Source organism: Gnatocerus cornutus, chromosome 2, assembly GCF_029298725.1.
Source record: "Gnatocerus cornutus isolate USDA-ARS CGAHR chromosome 2, icGnaCorn1.1, whole genome shotgun sequence".
In the NCBI taxonomy this organism is placed as follows: Eukaryota; Metazoa; Arthropoda; class Insecta; order Coleoptera; family Tenebrionidae; genus Gnatocerus; species Gnatocerus cornutus.
This window is the reverse complement of record NC_142234.1, coordinates 17067864-17087155: the sequence shown is the minus strand read 5'-3', so window position 1 is coordinate 17087155 and position 19292 is coordinate 17067864. Positions and strand designations below refer to the sequence as shown.

At 34.3% G+C, this 19292-nt stretch overlaps 1 protein-coding gene across 2 annotated transcripts in view; it reads right to left on the bottom strand.

Annotated features, from left to right (window-relative positions):
• ckn (CRK like proto-oncogene, adaptor protein) overlaps positions 1-17984 on the bottom strand; it is a 103427-nt gene extending 85443 nt beyond the window's left edge. Inside the window, exon 1 of one of the 2 annotated variants that reach the window (XM_088031593.1) lies at positions 17496-17984. Coding sequence is in view for 1 of the 2 variants with exons in the window: in XM_088031591.1 (XP_087887717.1) it covers positions 7110-7125 (16 nt within the window). In the remaining variant the exon portion in view is untranslated. Of the gene's footprint in view, positions 1-7109; positions 7401-17495 lie in introns of those variants that run through there. The other variant, XM_088031591.1, reaches the window with a different exon arrangement.
• Positions 17985-19292: the final 1308 nt, after the last annotated feature.

Sequence of the window (19292 nt, the reverse complement as noted above, 5' to 3'; positions counted from 1 at the left end):
TGGAAAACCGCATCGGTGTATTTGGAAAGTATAATGCATTCTTTTAAAAAGAGAAATTTAAAAAGATTGTTTGGGATTCTTTAGAATTTTCTAAAAAATTCTAGCACTACTTCAAAGTTGCTAGGATTCTTTAGGATTTTCTAAGAATTTATAAGGACTCCCCCGGATTCTTTGAAGTTCTGTCGTTTCTGTTGGATTCTTTAACGATGCTGACAAGAGAATTTATTTTCTAAGATTTTTTTTGTACGAAAATATAATTTCTCCCATAAAGCTGAGAGATCCACCATTAATACTACTTATGTCAATTGTGAACATAATGAAACAAGATTGTGTATCTAAATAATTGTACAGACAACGATGGCTTCTTGGAACATGAATCAAAACCGCTTTTAGAAGACAGTCATAATCTTGTAGCTTCCGTCGATAATTCTGCCCCATTGTCAGGTTGTCAACAGTAATCTATTCCTCTTACAACGATTTACATTTAAAGATGAACTAATTAGGATTTCACCTCCACGGAATAATGATGTAGTTTCGCAACTTTGTAATCACAACTTCCTGCGAAGCTGCTACAATTGCCCAGCCCCAGTATAATCTACTCAGTCTTCACTGAGAAAAAACTGAGATGGAGTATTTTAGTTAAAGTAAACGAATGTGATTCCTTAACTGTGAATAACTTTGAATGTAGAAAAGGTGCGATGTGCATCGATCGCTTCCGGTTCTCGTTTAACTTTTTGGGCCATTAATCTCCCAAATAAAGACTCAGACGGATAATTACAAAATTCTCATCTTCTTATTCAACGACTGAGCATCCGAGTCAAAGTGATATATTGATGAGGCACGTAAAATAGGTAGAGCGGACGCGTTTGCATAAAAAGAACCATTAATCTGTGCGCGTTTTTGTTTCGGTCTCATTTTCCAAAGCTGTGCCTGATCCTATCAGCATCCTGATCTGCGCTTTACTAACAGAAACGCTGCTTATCCACCATCATTAGGATTCTATTACTCGCCAGATCTCGAGATACATCCAACAGTCTTGTGGTGGCGCAGTAAAAACCTCACTTCCAGGCGGTTTCGATGTGATTCCACTTGATTACAAGAGTTTCTAAATGGACACTTAAGAACTTAACTTATCCAAGAAAATTTCATTCGGGCAAAAACATCAGACGGAATTTCCGGAAAGAAAGTCGAAAATTAATCCGGAGACAAGTCGATTTTCAATAAAAGTAAGCAAAGGCGATAAACGGCAAGCCCGCGGTGATCCTCGGGGAGCAATCGATGACCGCTGCAGGATACTTTTTCCTGCTGAACAACTCGAGTTTTTCTCTTTGTGCGTCGCAATGAAATGAGTGTGTAATTTACGATTGCGTACATCCAAAACCAGTCGGATTACAATAGGACGGCAACGAAAAATGCGTGGTCGATCAGGTGAACACGTGCTACAGAAGAGGGTTCATTTAGGCACGTATTGGCTCGGATATTGAGTTTCTTACACAATCCCATACTTCGTGTTGGATTTCAAATTTTAATTTTCTTCAGACAATGATAGACTGCATGATCGAATTTAGACCGGTGCGTCAAACCACATCAAATCCTCATCCGATTATGACCCTCGTGCCCTGCGGAAACGATCCCAAGAAGCAGAAAGTTGCGTTTATCTCGATACACCACCCCGGGACGCCGAAACGATCGTTTTGAAAACTTGCCCCCCATGCTCATTATTTAAATTTCTATCACTTACTTCTCGTTGCTGGTGCTTCAACAGTGAAAAACTCACTTGAAAAACTATCTTGTGGTAAAAGAGTCTTCGTTCGACGAGGAGAACGCGGCGACTAATAAATTGTTGGCGTGCCCATCCCGAAGAAATTTGAATGTTATGATTATTTTATGTGTTGTTTTATTGTACCCGGAGAGACATTAGAGGACGTGTCTAAGCACAATAAAAAATAATGTGTATGTCTCCGCTGCCGTTGTTCCTGGGAATATATTATTCAACGTTCGTCTCTCTGTCTGAAGGCACATAGGAGTTTGTAGCGCCTCGTGTAGGCTTAGAGATGCCATAAAACTGTTTCCGCTTCTGTAGGCACTATGTAAAGTCAGAATTTTTCATATTTTATCTCACATATACAGAGCAAATGTGTTGAACATGTGCAACTTGTTTACGTAAAGTCGTCTCCTGGAGGAATAACTCGGTCTATATTGTGGGGTGAAGGTACTAAGTTGCCATAAAATTTGAATGCAATTTGCTCCTTTGGGGTGAGTGCCAAATGAGTTACGCATCCGGCCTTCCAGCTGCAACAACTCGGTCGATATTGTAGAAAACGTGTCGTAAATAAAGCACCACCGTGGAAAATCCAATATTTATCTACGGATAACGAAGTGAAGAAGTGTCAGCGTGAACAACTGAACTTGTATGAGAAGAAAGCAGACACTCCATATACGGATCACAGATGACCTTAAATCATAAGATGTCATGTGCACAGTTACGCAGATGCAATTGCTCGGCAACACGTGGAGACGAAGAACAAGGAAACCGGAGCTTTTACGGTAGTGGGCTGGATGCCCATATATTGTGTTTCCCTAAATGGAACGGTCCCTTCAGTAAACTAAACTCCTTGCTAAAATGAAATTCTTTAGTCGTAAAACGAGGCTTCCGAGCTCTCTCCAATTCCGACGAATTGATTTTTGGCAATTTAATTAAACCCACTTGGAAACCCTCGTCATACCGTAAATTACTTAATTCAGAAGTGAAACCTTCTTAAAAACGTAACGACACCAGACCACATGGTTTTTCTAAAAGTGCAAGTTTCCCTGAAATCCTTGCGCAAAGTGATTGGTTATGACTTTTGACTGATGGATAATTAATTGCATGTAAGCATGATAAATTAATTATTCGTTTATGTACATGGGCTCGGAGCTTTCAGTTATGAATAAGGTAATCTTATTCAATTAATTTCACAACAAAATCTGAATTACATGTTTCTATTAACTTATTTCCGCTACATTCTCATTAAATTTTCAATTGACAGATCAAAACATTCAACTCATAAATTATGTATGCGCTTATGCTCACACCAATTGGTGCATCATTGCTCACCAAATCTCCGTCAACTAATTCAAATAGTATTTTTAGAAGGTAACCTTGAATACCAATCTAGACGAATTAAATTTTCTCCAGCATTCTCATGCACTGGCAATCAAGAAAGGTCATTGTCTCTGCTCGACAGTCCCAAATCAATTGTCATTCAAGCTGCATCTTTAACTAGCCACTAAATCAATAAATTCGACGACTCGGGTTGATCTTAACTTACTTAATTCACGGAATTCCTAATTGCTCATTTCAGTTTCAAAAGTCAAACCCGAAATTATATAAACATTTTCTTACATGCTGAAACTTGTCGACACTCCATGACTTGAATTAATCCACCCTTAAACTTGAACCAGTTTCCTTCATTATGCATATTGCGTTAATAAAACTCACTTTTGAAAACAAATTGAAAAAACCCAATGAATAATTTTAACATCGAAGTCGGAGCTTTGAAGAACATCTCTGAAGCTGAATTTTCTGCGTTATAAATCTTGATGCACCGGAGCGAAATGCAAATCCCCATCACCTGTTTTAAATCCAAAACTGCAGTTCTTTGTCTTTGGAAGCACCGAACAATACTAACTGCGCTTTGTTTAGAAAAATCTTCTTTCAAAGAGGATCTACGGGTCATTAGGCATTAATGGCCTGTGAGACAGCCCTTGCATATTGTTAATTATCAAGCGCTGAATTCTTGGTAAAGTACAGAAGGTGATTATAATTAAAGAAAAAAAACGACACAATGGTTATAATCAAGATAAAAAGAATATGCCCCTGATAGGTGACCATCGGCAATGTAACTATGGAAGTCAAACGCAGTAAACAAGGTACTTAATTTCAACTAATTATGCAAGTCTCATAGATTAATTGAATATAATTGATTTTCCAATTAACAAGAAGAATATTCACTGAGCCATAAAATATAACTTGACATTCTTTGAAAATTCTCCCTGAAAACAATGAACGGACTAGCCCATATGTGCACGGCCCCATCTGCCAAATGGTCCACTTTACGTAACTGTTCTTGTAGTGACAAGTTGCAAGGGGGCCTTAATTGATAAGGGAATCTCCTTCTTGACTCGTTGCCATCTAATCCAAGTGGACAAAGTATTAAGACAAGGAGAAAACCATAAATCTCTTAAATTGATTTTAAAGTGTTTGTCTGCCCCCAATAAAAACTTCAAACTTACCACACGAGGGTAAAATAATCTCATTATATCACGCTTATCTAATTTGTTCTCACTTGACTCTAATAACTCAAACCTGTCTAAACAGTGTCTTTGTAAAAAACTGCTCCGCCAATTTACATAATGAGCCGTCCTCAAAAAACCTCAAATCACCTGTATTTTTCGCTTTCGTGTTAGCCCATGTGGGCAAAACTGGTCCATAAACAATCGTTGGCGCCTATTAGCACACATATCAAATCAATGGGACCAGTGGAACAGGTTTTACCCAAAGACAATCTATCAAATCACAAATTCGACCGAAATTACGTAAGCATCTTTCGATAAGTAACTTTCTAACACCGGCACCGTCTGCAAACATGAGTGAATGACATCAGCATCTGTTGCAGCTCCATGGCCTTGAAAGATGCGGGCCGTTACATCTTCGCAACCACCACCTGCGACGGATGGATTAAATAACACCGAAACCCGCGAAGCAATCTTCAAGATAACCGGAAGACGACGCTATCTCTCAGCAAAACGATGCCTTGGTCAGCAGGGGAGGTCGATGTGCCATAATTGTTACTTGGTATTGTCTTCTAATCTCACCATCATACGTTATTCATAAAACATTGACTTGTTTCCTGTTGCACGGTTTACTTTAATGGTTTCCGATTATCGGAGCTTCAATTACACCCGCTCTAGCAATTAGTACGTTTAGAGGCTTCGGCGTTTTTGACAGATACATTTTAGGCTTCCACTTGAACAGAACATGAAATGAACGTCATACTTAAATCAATCATTGCAGTTAATTAATTTTGATTGATTTAGAGCTGAAACTCGCCTTTTGACATTGTAATCATGATTTACGAGCTGCAATTTCAAAATTGCGGTAAAAGAAAAACGAAGTCAGAGCATCAAACAAATTCAGGTTCAATTACGTGCAAATCGAAACAAGACTTTGAGCAAATCAAATTGCGACTTCACCTGAAGTGCAGAAACTTTTGAAAAAGAACAAAAAATGTAGTGATGGTGGACAAACTTGTTCTTGACCTTTCAATTGAAAGTGTGACTTCACTGCTATAATAGAAGACCATTCCAATTTTGTTCGATGAATTTATGGACTTCCTTGTTGACCACACCTGTCAATATTCAATAAAAATAACTGAACCATCTATCATTTGTCGATAAGTGGCTGAGACGGTTAATTAGAATGCTAAAGACTTGATTTCTTTTCACTTAAAATAAATTTCCTCGTCCTTGTAAAAACAAACTCTAATAATCATCGCAGAAAACAACGTTCGAATTTGCATAATCGTTGCACAACGCGAACAATCACCTCATTAAATAAATATTTAATTTCTTTCACTTCTGCGAGCGGTATCATTAGGATGATGAATGCGTCCGGAATCCTCCGGTCCGAGTTATTATCAAAGGCAAACTAAATAGCCGCGAATTACGAAGAGATATCGGCATCCCTTTGGAAGATCGTTGTAAATTTATAATTTAGGGGGAAATCGCGATTTTCTAAGTTTGGGACGGTAATTCCCCTGGAGAACAGTAGAAACGCCCCTAACCACATTTACTACCATCTGCTAATACATCCCCTGTTAACGAAAACTGAGAGAAGTAAAATACGAAGAAGGTTTAAACAGAAAATAACGGCATAGTCCGTTTTCGAGCACGTACGTATCGATTACTTCTTTTGTTGCGTTGTATGGATATGAGGAGATCTTCAGAATTCAGCGAGGGGTTGAAGTAGCGGAAAATTTCAAGAGTTGTTCAAAAATAGGGAAACCGGGGGGCGAAGCTGTCTCCAGCAGGACTACGAAACGCTGGCTTATCTTATCTTTCGTATTTTTAGAGATTGCAAATTTGAAATAGGTACTTCCTGGGTGATATAAACAAAACGGTAACACGAGAAATCATTAGTGTCAGCCAGAGTAAGGTGACGACAGAAATTTCGAAACGCTTCATTGTGGAATATTAGATTTCAATCTACGACGAATCAAATTTCCAGTAAGTAATAAAACGAGAGAACCTTTGATTCCACCAACTGAACTCTTCTGATCCTTGTGAACTTTGTCGATAAAATTGCATAAATCCGAGAGTTACAAGCGAAATATTGCGCACATATCAATAGACTGCACGTCTCCATTTACGATATAAACTGTTCCGGAAGACTGACACATAATCATGGGAACCCAATGAGAATTGAAGTGGAATACCAATAATGGAAGTCTTTGACCCATTTCTACAGTAACTATGTGGTTAGTGGACGAAACCTGAAATTATATACCGAGATACTTTCCCGACATGCTGTACGCATGTGATAAGTAGAAGACTTATCATTGACGTCAGAACGTTTAAAAGGACAATAAATTATGTATTAAATGGCTTTTAATGCATTTTTTTAATAACATAAATCAAATTGAAATGTTAGGTGGAAGCTGAAACTGAAAGGAAAAAGCTCAGATGAAAGCTCCACACACCCAACGCCCTCTACGTTTTCAATAGTATCTTTGATCTTTAAACGGTGCTTAAATCTGACCCGTAAACAACCTCAACAGTTATTATACAGACTATCTTAAGTGCGATGATTGGAAAGAGGATTACTTGCATAAAAAACAATGATTAATGGCCAGAATATAGCAATTAGGTACCTATTATTGTTGGTGGTATATAAACAATAAAACTGCGGATGGCATGAACACAATTAAAAACGCCAACGTCGTGTATTTGTTGCTATTCACAACAGAAAAATTCTCCTTATCAATCGTAAGTTATCACTTTTATTATTAAGGTCGATCATAATTCAATGCTTACTCAATAAAAATAGTACCAAGGATAAAAAAACTCACCACTAATTCTCCTCATGTTGGTTTATTTTCATCAACTGACAGATGATGAAGAAAAACACAGTCTCAAAAGAAACTTAATAAAAAACACAACATAAAAACAGAACACAACACACTAAACACAAAGAAAAGTCGCTAATTATACTGCGTCAATCCCAGTGGAAATTCGGCGTGAAAACCACGGAAAACTAATAAATAAACGTAATTTTTCGGCACCCTAGTCACACGACGACACACACACTCCACAATATCTGAGTTCAAGTGCCATGACGGAGTCAAGAGAGGGGCGAAAGCTAGGAAGTTCAGACAGCGCGGTTGCGTACTGTGTTTGGTGTCCCCTCCAAAAGATCACGCTACGTTATTACGCCCAAAAGTTATACTACCAATAATGCGTATATTTGCCTGAATATATAGGCAATATTCTTTAACGTGACAAAGGAGATAACATTGCAAATTTCGCTTTATTTTGGAACTTCTGTGATGAATGATAAGATTTTCGCGACTTCATAATGAGCTTCCTCGCTGTACCGTTAATAACTTAAATGATGATGAGAACAAGCGACACCAAGACATTCGGCTTAAATATGGTAAACATTTGTCTGGGCGGAAATAGAAGGTTTTTCTTAACAAAAAATTCGGAGCTTTTTCGGTGTGATGGAACACGAGTTTATTGAGGAAATTTATCCGCGCTTCGCACGGTATGGGCGAAAAAAATTAAAGATTTATTCGGAATTCCACATTCAATCTGGTCTGTAATTTTGGATAATAAACCATTGAAATTTATAGGGACAAACTGCAAGATCTACAAAAATTTCGTTTCGTTTTATAGCTAAAAATATCGCATGTTTCATCGTTTATTACTTTTGACCCGAATATAAAGTACTTAATCTCATTTTACTGAGTAATATGTTGTTAGTTTTGGATCAATAAAGATAAAAGTTGTACATTGTATTGTTTCAAATCACAGAGTCTTAAATTGATGTTTACAAATGTTGATAAAGGGATAAAAATTCGTCTTAATCTTTGGAGCTCAGCTGCACAATTTGCATAGTGAGCAACGAGATTTTTGTTAAAAATTGAAAGTTTTGAATATTTATGAATAAACAGTTAATTTTATGAAAAATAAGAAAAATGGGTTAATCTAAAAATTTAAATAGAAAATATAAGATCAAGTTTTCGGCATTGTGACACGCTAAGAAGTCTAGAAAGACCAAACAAGAACTCAAATAATTAAAACTCTTATAAGCCAAGATTCAAAAAAAATCCTAGAATGCACGAAAATATATTTTTTTAAATTATTTTATAAGTTTTCTATTTGCACCAAGCTCTGATTTTATTAATTTTCCATAAAATTTCAATTTCAATTCAGCCCCCATCCATTTGATAGTCGTTTTTCTATTCTAGAAGAAAAGCAAATTAGTTGGATACGAAAATAGCTTTCTTTTTTCACGCAAGAGTAAAATTTAGGACTATTATCCCCCGTTAGCATAAAGAAAGCTCTCGTTCATCATAAAAATAACACTGAGAGACAATTTTCATTTTGTACCTGGCACAATGGCAATCGATTTGGAATATTTTTGTTAAAACTCTTTAATGCGAGCTTGTAAAAACAAGTTTCAATCAAAAAATTATTGGCCCATTATGGTGTAAACGGTAATAATTTACAACAATAATGTCACTAATAGGTCTAAATAACTCGAAAATACAATAACCCATTACCAATGAGGCTATAGATTGTGCCATTAATTTCATAGAAACCACTCTCACTTTTTCCGGTCGGACAAACTAAAGTTTCGTGGACTTTCAACGTTTCAAACATTATTTATTTATATCGATCCTACAAAAAATTCAATCTTGGTGGACAAACTGTACACTGCCGTCAAAATATGGGAAGCGAGGGCTTCTACAAATACTAGTTTTATGGAATTCGTTTTGAAAGTTTGCTGGGGAGAACCATATTTGCGTAGGTGAACTACGATTATATTTCGGTGGTTACATTTCAAAATATACCACCTGAATAAACTTTTGATGTTGTATATTCATGAAAGAAAATATTATGTTTAGTTGTTATGTTAATACATTCCAAATAATATCTGCCATAAATTATATGAAAAGCTCGCGGTATTATCCGGAATAATGCAAAAGCTTTCTACTAAATTTAATATTCGAAAGTGATAGTAGTTTGAACTAAAGTGGTAATATAAATACTCAACAGATATAATAGTACTTCTAATTTCGTGGGGTTTATTGACTAATGAATCAAAACGAATGGCTTTTACTTGTGTATTAAATTCGAACAGATTTTTAGACCTTCTTCCACTACTTAATTTCAATTGTTTAATTTAATCATCGAGAAAAACAAATAAAGTATTTTAGAAATTTTTAGTTTTGAAACCAAGCAAAAATTCCCGACATCCTCCCCTTAAATTCGTAAATTTGGTAATTTTAGTACTACATCTATGAAATTTAGTGAAAATACTATTTTTGAGTTGTGTATTAACTCCACCAAATTGTAAAATTGTAGAACAAAAAACACAGATTTTAGAAATTTTTAGTTCTGAGAGCAAGCAAAAATTCCCTACATTCTCCACTAAAATTAGTAATTTTGGTAATTTTAGTGCTACAGCTATGAAATTTAGGAAAGTATTAATTTTTAAGTCGGATAATTACTCTACGAAATTGCAAAATTGTAGAGCAAAAGACACAGATTTTAGAAATTTTTATTTTTGAGACCAAGCAAAAAGTTCCCACATCCTTCAATAAAATTCGTAATATTGGTAATTTTAGTGCTAGAACTACGAAATTTGAAGAAGTTACTATTTTTAAGTTGTGTATTAACTCTATCAAATTGCAAAATTGTAGAGCGAAAGACAGATTTAAAAAAAAATATATTTGAGACCAAGCAAAATGTTCTCACATCACACACTAAAATTCGAAATTTTGGTAATTTTAGTGCTAACAGCTATAAAATTTGAGAAAATTTCTATTTTTGAGTCTTTTATTAACTCTGTCAAATTGTAGAGCATAAGACACAGATTTTAAAAATTTATATTTTTGAGACCAAGCAAAACATCTCTCACTAAAATTCATAATTTTGGTAATTTAAGTGCTACAGCTATAAAATTTGAGGAAACTACTATATTTGCGTTGAGTATTAATTCCACCAAATTGCAAAATTGTAAAGCAAAAGACACGGATTTTAGAATTTTTTATTCTTGAAACCATGCAAGCAAAAAGTTTACACATGCCTCACTAAAATTCGTAATTTTGGTAATTTTAGTCCCACAGCTATAAAATTTGAGGAAGTTACTTTTTTTCAGCCTCGTATTAACTGTACTAAATTGTAAAATTGTAGAGCAAAAAACACATATTTTAGAAATTTTTATTTTGAAAATCAAACAAAAAGTTCCCACATCCTTCAATAAAATTCATAATATTGGTAATTTTAGTGCTACAACTATGAAATTGGGGAAAGTTACTATTTTTTAGTCGTGTATTCACTATACCAAATTGCAAAATTGTAGAACGAAAGACACAGATTTTAGAAATTTTTATGGATCAATATTAAATTTCACCATAGCCAGCTAAACGTTAATGAGCCATAATTATTATTAACTTTGCGCGAACAAAACGATGGCGATGACTCTTCTTTCTATGTGTGTGTCATAAACAGTAGAGATATGGGTCTCCGAAAAATTACTACAGTTTTGGATTCTTGGAAAAATTTCATTAGCATTGTATCAAAAATATTGTAACAGCGTGTTTCATAAATGATAAAATGTCGAGTCTAAAATCTCTTCCTTTTTTGCAAATTTTCACTCTAAATAAAAACTTTGTTTCTGCAGGTTCATCATTTATTTTCTGCGAAAAAAAAATCCATAAAAGTAGCACACCAAAACGATAATTTGCGCACGAGAAAGCTCCACTTTCCCATAGAACCCGTTCTAAAAAATTTCAAATATGAAACATTAAAACAATTTATTAGTTGTAACCAAACCCTCTAGGGAAATCCGATGCTCATTTAATTATATCATTTCAAAACGTGCAGCAAACTATGCCATTAGCGTAGATCTCTGATCACGGCTCATTATCCGCGTGATTTAGCCAATAATGTCGAAGAGCCTTCTGTACATATGGACGAGGTTATCAATATTCAACCTTACATGTATAAATCACATTAGAAGCTGTTCTTGTCGGCAGATTAGTACAGAGGACTTATCTGATCCAGGAAAGTTTTAGCAATTCAAAACAAAGACCAAGAACGGCAGTGTACGTGCTTTCGAAGCATCTAATGAGGCAGGCCGCTTGCAAATTATTGCACCCGCTTTAAAATGCCTAATTAATAACACGAACTGAAGACACTGCATACTATCGAAGATCGAACAATAAAAACTCGCAAATGGCTAATTAACTCCGGCTTTTTTACCTGCGGCGACACGATTCCGGTAAAGAACGCCTCTGCTCTGTAGATGCCACAAATCAAAGTCAAAGTCAATTATTTATCAAAGTCGGAAAAATTTGTAACGAACTAATTAAATTAACTTATCTCTTCCGAGAACGTATAAATTAAATCGAGTCATTTTTATTATTCCACAGATCAAAGTCGTGGTAGTTTGTTTTTGTACATTACAACTGAACCTGCTTGAGTTAGAGTAGCACCTTATTAAAATTTATTATTAGTATCATTATGGAGATTATTATTATCAGCACATGGTTCATGTTTACACTGGTGCATCGCGGATGCTCTTCGTTTCTTTTCTTGGTAGCACTTGAAGACAGATTGATGGTATTTCAGATATAAGACCATAAAACTGTAAGTAGGCTTTTATATATCAGAAGACGGCACGAGTTAAGGTCAAAGGCCGCGATGCATTTCATGATGCAGGCCGAGTCGGAACAAAATGAAGTTATCAAATAGCCGAGAAATAACGATCGGATTTTATGAAATCCATAAGTCATTGTTTTCACGCTGAAATGAATTTTAAACCAAATTGTAAGACAAATTAAAAATCGAGTTAAAACAAATTAATGTATAAGTCACGCGTGATTTATGGTTTTCACCTTTTGTTTTGTCAGTACCTTTTTCATTCAAACTGACAGATTCGATATTTCATGTACGTACTAATTAACAGCAGTCGTCCATAACAAACGTTTTTTAATATCGGGATAATCTAATCCATTTTATTAACTTCAATCGGATCAAAAGCTGCCTGTGCAAACAATAATCAGTATATTTTATTATAATCCACTCGATGTAATTCCAAAAATAAACCCAGGATCAATGCAACAATTAAATTACTTCAGTTATTGATTATTATTAGTTTTCCTCGTAATAAACGAAATTCATGCTGAACAAATTATTGAAATGTAATTTAGTTAAACAGAATAATTATTTCCAAGCTTTGCCGCAATGTTCTGTTTCATACAGGGTGTCTGTAGTTTTAGAAGATTTAAAACGATAAATTTTCATAAATTTGGTATAAAACCTTTACGTATAAAATTGTTATCAATTTCACAAGTCAACAAATGTTTAACAAATTTTTAACAAAAGACATTGTCAAGCAATTCCATAAGTTTGCGAGTATTCAAGAAAAATTAAAACAAATATTATTTTGTACAGTAGAACCTAAAAAAATATTTTTTTAAAATATCGCATGGACTTCGGATTCGGAATGAGGAGGCCATTCCACTTTAGGAATGACCTTCGACTTCTTCAGTGCATTTTATTTCGTCCAAAATTTGTAGTGTTTTAAAACGATTGAATTGTTTATACCCAAAACCGCAAACAACCTGAATTGATTTGGTTTTACCAATCAACTCAATCGCGATTTATTAATTTTATCAATTTTTTCATTTCATTAATTATTACTAAATAAATAGAGAAATTCCCAATTGTATTCGCTCCATACATGAAATGACATTACAAAAAAGTAAATATCAAAAAACAAATTCGTTTGTTTGATATAAAATTTTAATAGGATGATTAACAACAAATTCAAATAAAATTACAAAATATTGGATGAATCAACAAAATTAAATTTAAAATTGAAAATTTGTAGATCATGTCTAAAATGGGTGAGTAAATTTATTTATTTTTATTTAATTTACTTTATTTTAAGGGTGTTTATAAGTTTGGCATATTTGCTTCATTTTAGAAGCAGTCAACGTTCCTTCAATGTAATTTAGCCATTTTTTCTCCCGAGCCTTTTAATTTTCTTCCACTCTGCAACTCAATTTTTCGCGTGGTGCTCAAGCTAAACAAATTCTGAAAGATATATCTAAAATATTCCAGCCGAACACCCATTTGCCAATCTGCGACAGGCGGATATGAAAATAAATGGAAATCCCAAAGTTTAATACAATTTCTTTGTGGCGATGATGGATTTAATGCACAAATCTGAAATTATTCATCAGTCAACGCGCATAATGGAGCAACCGTATTGAAATAAGACAAAGTACAAGCTAAGACAAAGCATAGGGTCGATTTGAAGGGCTTATTCCTGCGAAAACATGGTACATTTGTCATTTTCTGTTCTAATTAAAACCACGTCGCTCCAAACGCGCTCGTCTAATGGAGGGTTTACCTCTAGAACTTGCAAATGGTCCGCAACAGTTTGTCGTTTTGTTGTAAACATTGCTAGAATAATAGATGCCACGACTTTAAAGGGAATAATAGACGAGTTGAAGTTGTGGTTAAATTGCAGTTGTTGCCTAGTGGACGCATTTGTATCCTTACACGCAGATGTTCTAATTTGAACACAGAACAACAGTGGTTCAACCAAAGTTATCCTCTGACTTCAGACCCGAAATATTTAAAACTTTTCAAACAATAGAATAATCTCAGTAGAAATTTCTTTCGACAATCCGTTTTCTTGTCTTCGTTTTGTTTTATGTTGTTGACAATGGACCATTATTACTACACTAAATGCAATTGCGGCATTATCCTCTTTATTGCCTCCAGTTTACGACTTTAATCAGGATATTTTTACGCTGTGATCGTGTGTACTATACGTAATTGTCTCGTTTCATGGGTGACTCGTCAGCTCCGTGTTTGTACAAAGTAGGCGTTCAAAACTGTTTTACCGCGTTTACGGAAGCTACATTTTAATTTTAAATTTGTGTCCCCAGAGTATCAATTAGTGGAAATATTTATTGCTCCTTCAGCACCTTCTATAGCATGTTACTGCTATTCTTGGCTGTAATTTTAACACGATGGAATCTTTTTTGTATCATTTCCTTAAATAATATGCGATCTAGATTTAATAGAATTATATCCTTACAAAATGCCTCACCACAACTAGAAACTTTAACAACTGTAATTTGTTAAGTGAGTATGTAAATGGTAGATAACCACGGTCCTGGATGTACACGTTACACATAATTAAAGAGGAAATCTTATGCTAAACCACTTAGTACAAACAACAGTTAAAAACCACTTAGCGTTTTTATATAAAAATATTTTAAGTAGCATTACATTTATGTCTTCATATTGCTTACAAAATACCTTTTAATTTAACAGTTGGTTCTAGTTTTTGTATCACTCACGAATGACAGTTTTATGGGATTACACTGTGTATCCAACTTCACCTGTATCATAAACAGGCTTTGAACTTAAATACAATTTTATGGAAAGGATTGGCGCCAAAACGACCGTATTCCCATTTATTTTATTTTAAATTAATTAACTTTTAATATAATAACATCGGATTACAAAGATTGTCAGATCCTAATCCTCAGATTTTTGAATATAAATTTGCATCTCAAGTAGATCATGAGAAAATTTCAAGAATAGAAAGCAATTTAAAGAATAAGAAACCAAATTTTAATTGAAAACATTAAAAAAATCTAAAGAAATATGCAAAATAATCTCAACAAAATAAATCAGAACGTTTAATACAGAGGGTTCAGAAATGCAAATTAAATAATGCATAAAAAAAAGAATAAAAAGAAAATCTATAGGGTGAACTCCAATAAAGTACAATGCTCAACCATAGCATCAGCAAACACAGATTACGGTCCTGCTAAAAAATAAAAATTCTAATGGGGTAAAAAACCGTTCGAACAAAAAAGCTTACGTTCGCCCTTATCGTACAATTTTAACTTTCTTTTTACTGGTTTTACTAAAGACTAGACATACTATTTCATAAATTGAGTGATGCAAAAAATTACTCCTAATTTTATTTAAAATAAATGAAACCCTCCCTTAAGTTTATATAAATTGCTTCGTAATGTGACTTTTCTTGACTCGGTAAACCAAACTTAAATTTTAATTAGAAAAGAAATAATTAAAAAGCTACCTTCAGGTATTACGAAAAATAATGAAAAGCTGAAATCCTAATTTAAAATAATTCAAATTCTACAAATTCTACGATAAAAAAATTGTCTCTTATTTATCAGCGTTTTTATTTCCAATGTTTCGAGGATATGAACTGACTGAGCTATTCCAACAATTTAGTGTAGACGGCGATTTCAGCAGAAAACTTTAAATATTTTTTTCTCGAAAACGGTATTGTTTTAGACCGCGAAATTTTGCCACCACTTCAGACTCGTTGTAAACTATTACTCGCTTCCGATTTTATCTTGTATTTAGGTTCACCTTGAATAATAAAATAGAAGTAAATTTTTTGAGAAAAACAAATATGTCATTAATTTTTATTACATATTACAGATAAACTTATAATTCTGAACACCCCTATCGCATTGGAATTTTGGTGAATTCCAAATTTTAGAACAAGAAAAAACAATTTTTCCTAATTTGTATTTTAAACATCCCAATTTGCATTCCGTATCAAAATGGATATTCTAGCACTGAAAACGAATGTGAAAATAGCGAAAATAGCTCGGTTACAAGAACAAATTAGGAACAATAATATGAAAACCACGTTCATAAGGCCATTTAGGCACTCATCCATTATAAAACTCGCGGCTTTGCCGCTTATGAAACTCGGTGTTTTAATATACTATTAGAGCTTTCAACGTTTAGAACGAACCAAAGATTTTTAATTTTTAACTTTCAATTTCAACAGATTATTAAGTGATCGAAGTTATTGTTCTAACTCTCTTTATAAATCCAACACGGGCAAAATAATGAAGGAAAATAGTCAAAACAAATGTAAAATAAATTATTTTAAATGAATACATACTACATACAAAATTACTACATCCACCAAATTTGCATTCTGTAACAATATCCAATAAAGCGTTTTAGACGTCTCAGAACTACATAAGAATAATTTTAAAACCAGACGTGTTGTAATTTTTTATCCTCTAATTTAGAATTATTAAGAAAAAAATCTTCAAACCACCTGCAATTAAATCCTTGCTCGCACACTGATTTATGCAACCATTTAATGAGCATAAAACTTTATGACACTGGTGATTACATCCTGGTTTAGAGACCCTTTATGCTTTATACTAACAACGAAGGAGTGTTTGTAAAGAAACCAAATTATCTTTCTCAGCTTTATGATAGTTAACTAGTGCATATGATTAAGCACCGCTCATTTACTTCACGTTACATATGGTAAAGGAGTGTATCTTTGTTAACCCATTATAACGAAAAATTAGTCGTTATATCCGTATAAAGGTGTAATAACTCGTCTTTTAATTCCCGATGTCACTTTTGACAAGCAGTTGTGTTATTTATTCTACATTTCTAATTTTTTCAGCGCTAACGAAAGAAAAATGGAGAATCCTCGTCCTAAAATTAGGTTTAGAAAGTAGGTTTATAAAAATTGTGTGAGGTATTTCGCACTATATAAGGTTGAAAAGCAATTTATTTTATGTACACATTTATTGCTCCAGCTTGATGGATATTTGACGTGATATCTTCCACATTCCTATGAATTTTTACAGAAGCTAAGGATTATATGAGCACATCAAAGTTCAACGTGCCGGGCATATCATTTTATGCTACCTGAAATATAGATTAATTTATTATTATTAACCGTTCAGTTTTGCGGGATAATTCGATTGAACACTTTTTCGATATTTTGTTCGATAAATAAAATACTGGAATCCGTGACACAGTATTCTGAACCAATTTCGGAACCGAACCTCTTGTTCCATTGAAATAAAATACAGCACAGCAGAAATTTAAATCATAATAAAGCAATAGAGAGCTACGTGACCGCTTTATCAATTTACCATGCATTATTAATAAGTTATCACTCTCACAACCGAATAAAAATTATTGTTTTGTCGAACAAAGTACAGGAATCTCCTCAAGAGACGCGCTGACTTCTCGTAATAAATTATTCAGAAATTTATTATCGATTGTTCTTATCAATATTTGTTTTGTACGGATGAGAAATAATAATTAATAGGAGAAATATAATGAACTCGAAGTGAGTAAACATGTTTTAAGAAAAAAAATGAATCATAACTTACCTGTGGAATTTCAGTGTCAAATCCGATGGACCCAGTATCGATTTGAAATCTTCCCCGTAAGGCCAATATTCATAAGAAAAAAGTAATTAAATCGGTGGCATTTAATCAAAGCGTTGGCGTGCGTTTATTTATAAGCGAAATTGATTGGTTTAACGTTATTTAAATGCGACATTCAGGTTCCTAATGAGTCTTATTAAGTAGAGTAAGTCAAACGCCGAAGGGCCAAGTTAGGGTTCAATCCCCTTACCGACATCGTAATGTAAGCATGACATAACTGCTCCATATCTACATTCAAATTTGGCCACGAAAACACAACATGTTGAGAGAGCACATCCCGGAAAGTGTCTTGAAGTGAAATTCCGGACGAATTCCGGAAAGCGTTCCAGTGGTGTCACTCACTAACACAGTTTTACGTTTCGTTTTCGTAATATATAACGTACAATTATTAGTTGAGTTGTTCAGTGTATGTAGTACAGACTTGTGTCAGACTGTTATATCGATTAGACGTCGCGACGAGAGCGCCGGTCGCTAGGGTGCAGTGTTGAAAGAGACGGAGCGTCGTGGTGCCACAATCGCTCCTCGTGCGTCGGGGAGTGATTTAAGTTATTAACTTCCAGACGCTGATTCCGGATGGTCATCATCGCTTAGGCTCGTAGAGTTAAAAGCACTAGAACGGTGCGTGAAATGAAACATTCACGACCTCTTCACTGCATGTTTGGCTGCAGTTAAACTACACCGGATTCGCTAAAGAGAATTATTGAAAAGCCCTTTTCAAAATGAGATTCTTTGATCTTGCTTAGACAATGTGTACTTGGCGTGGATTCAAAATATATATAAAGGCGAGAGGAACGCCGATTTTCAAAAGATGGAGTGATTAAAATCTGCAAGGTTTCACGTCGTAAGGGGGATAAAAGAAAGTGGAGAAAAGTACTTGTTTTAACTTAATTAATACGATAAACTTTATTCTTATAATAATAATTAATTTTAATTTTTTTTTTAAATTTTCCAAAAATGGTGGATGCGCCAGGATAGAAAACTTCAGAATTCACTCAGTAATTGAGGAATGCCATTGTCTCGTATTATCTCAATCATAAATTCGATTTTTGCTTACAAGAAACGAAGAGTAATAAACATAGCAATAAAACAATGACTTGGCTCGACCTAGAGCCTTTCACATGTCAGAAAAAAATAGCTACCTAGGTGGTCATTAATAAATTACATCTATAACTGTTATAAAACTGTATTATCTAAATTTATTATCCCTTTTATGTTCTTGTTATACAGCTTTACAATAAACATTTCACTGGTTCTTTAAAAGCTCTTTAAAAAATGAGCTCCCTTTTTGATCTCACCGTAAAAACACGCTTCACGTGTATCGGCTTTGAATTCAAAGAAATGAATGACAACGCTTTTCGGTACATGCACGTCTTGCGAGTTACAAGAATTTTATTAAGCCCTGAAGCATTATGCGTTGTAATGAAATCACTTCCACTAACATATAAAAAACATTAGTTGTTTACAAAAGAAAATTGCTTTAACAGTCCAAGGCGTTGCTTTTTCGAAGAAAATCCCCCTTCTACAAGTAAAGCACCTACTTTTGTTCTTGTAACTTCATCCCAAGAACAATTAAAGCTTATCCGTCCTGGGAGTGCCTATAAGTTTGAAAAAATCCTTTTAACAGCGTCCCTTGATGAAACCATTTTACTCGGTAAGAAGGCATTACATTCAATTGCATCCTGAAAAGGATTTGCGAGGGAGCTGTACACGTAATGTTGGAGGGATTTGAGATCAAATTGA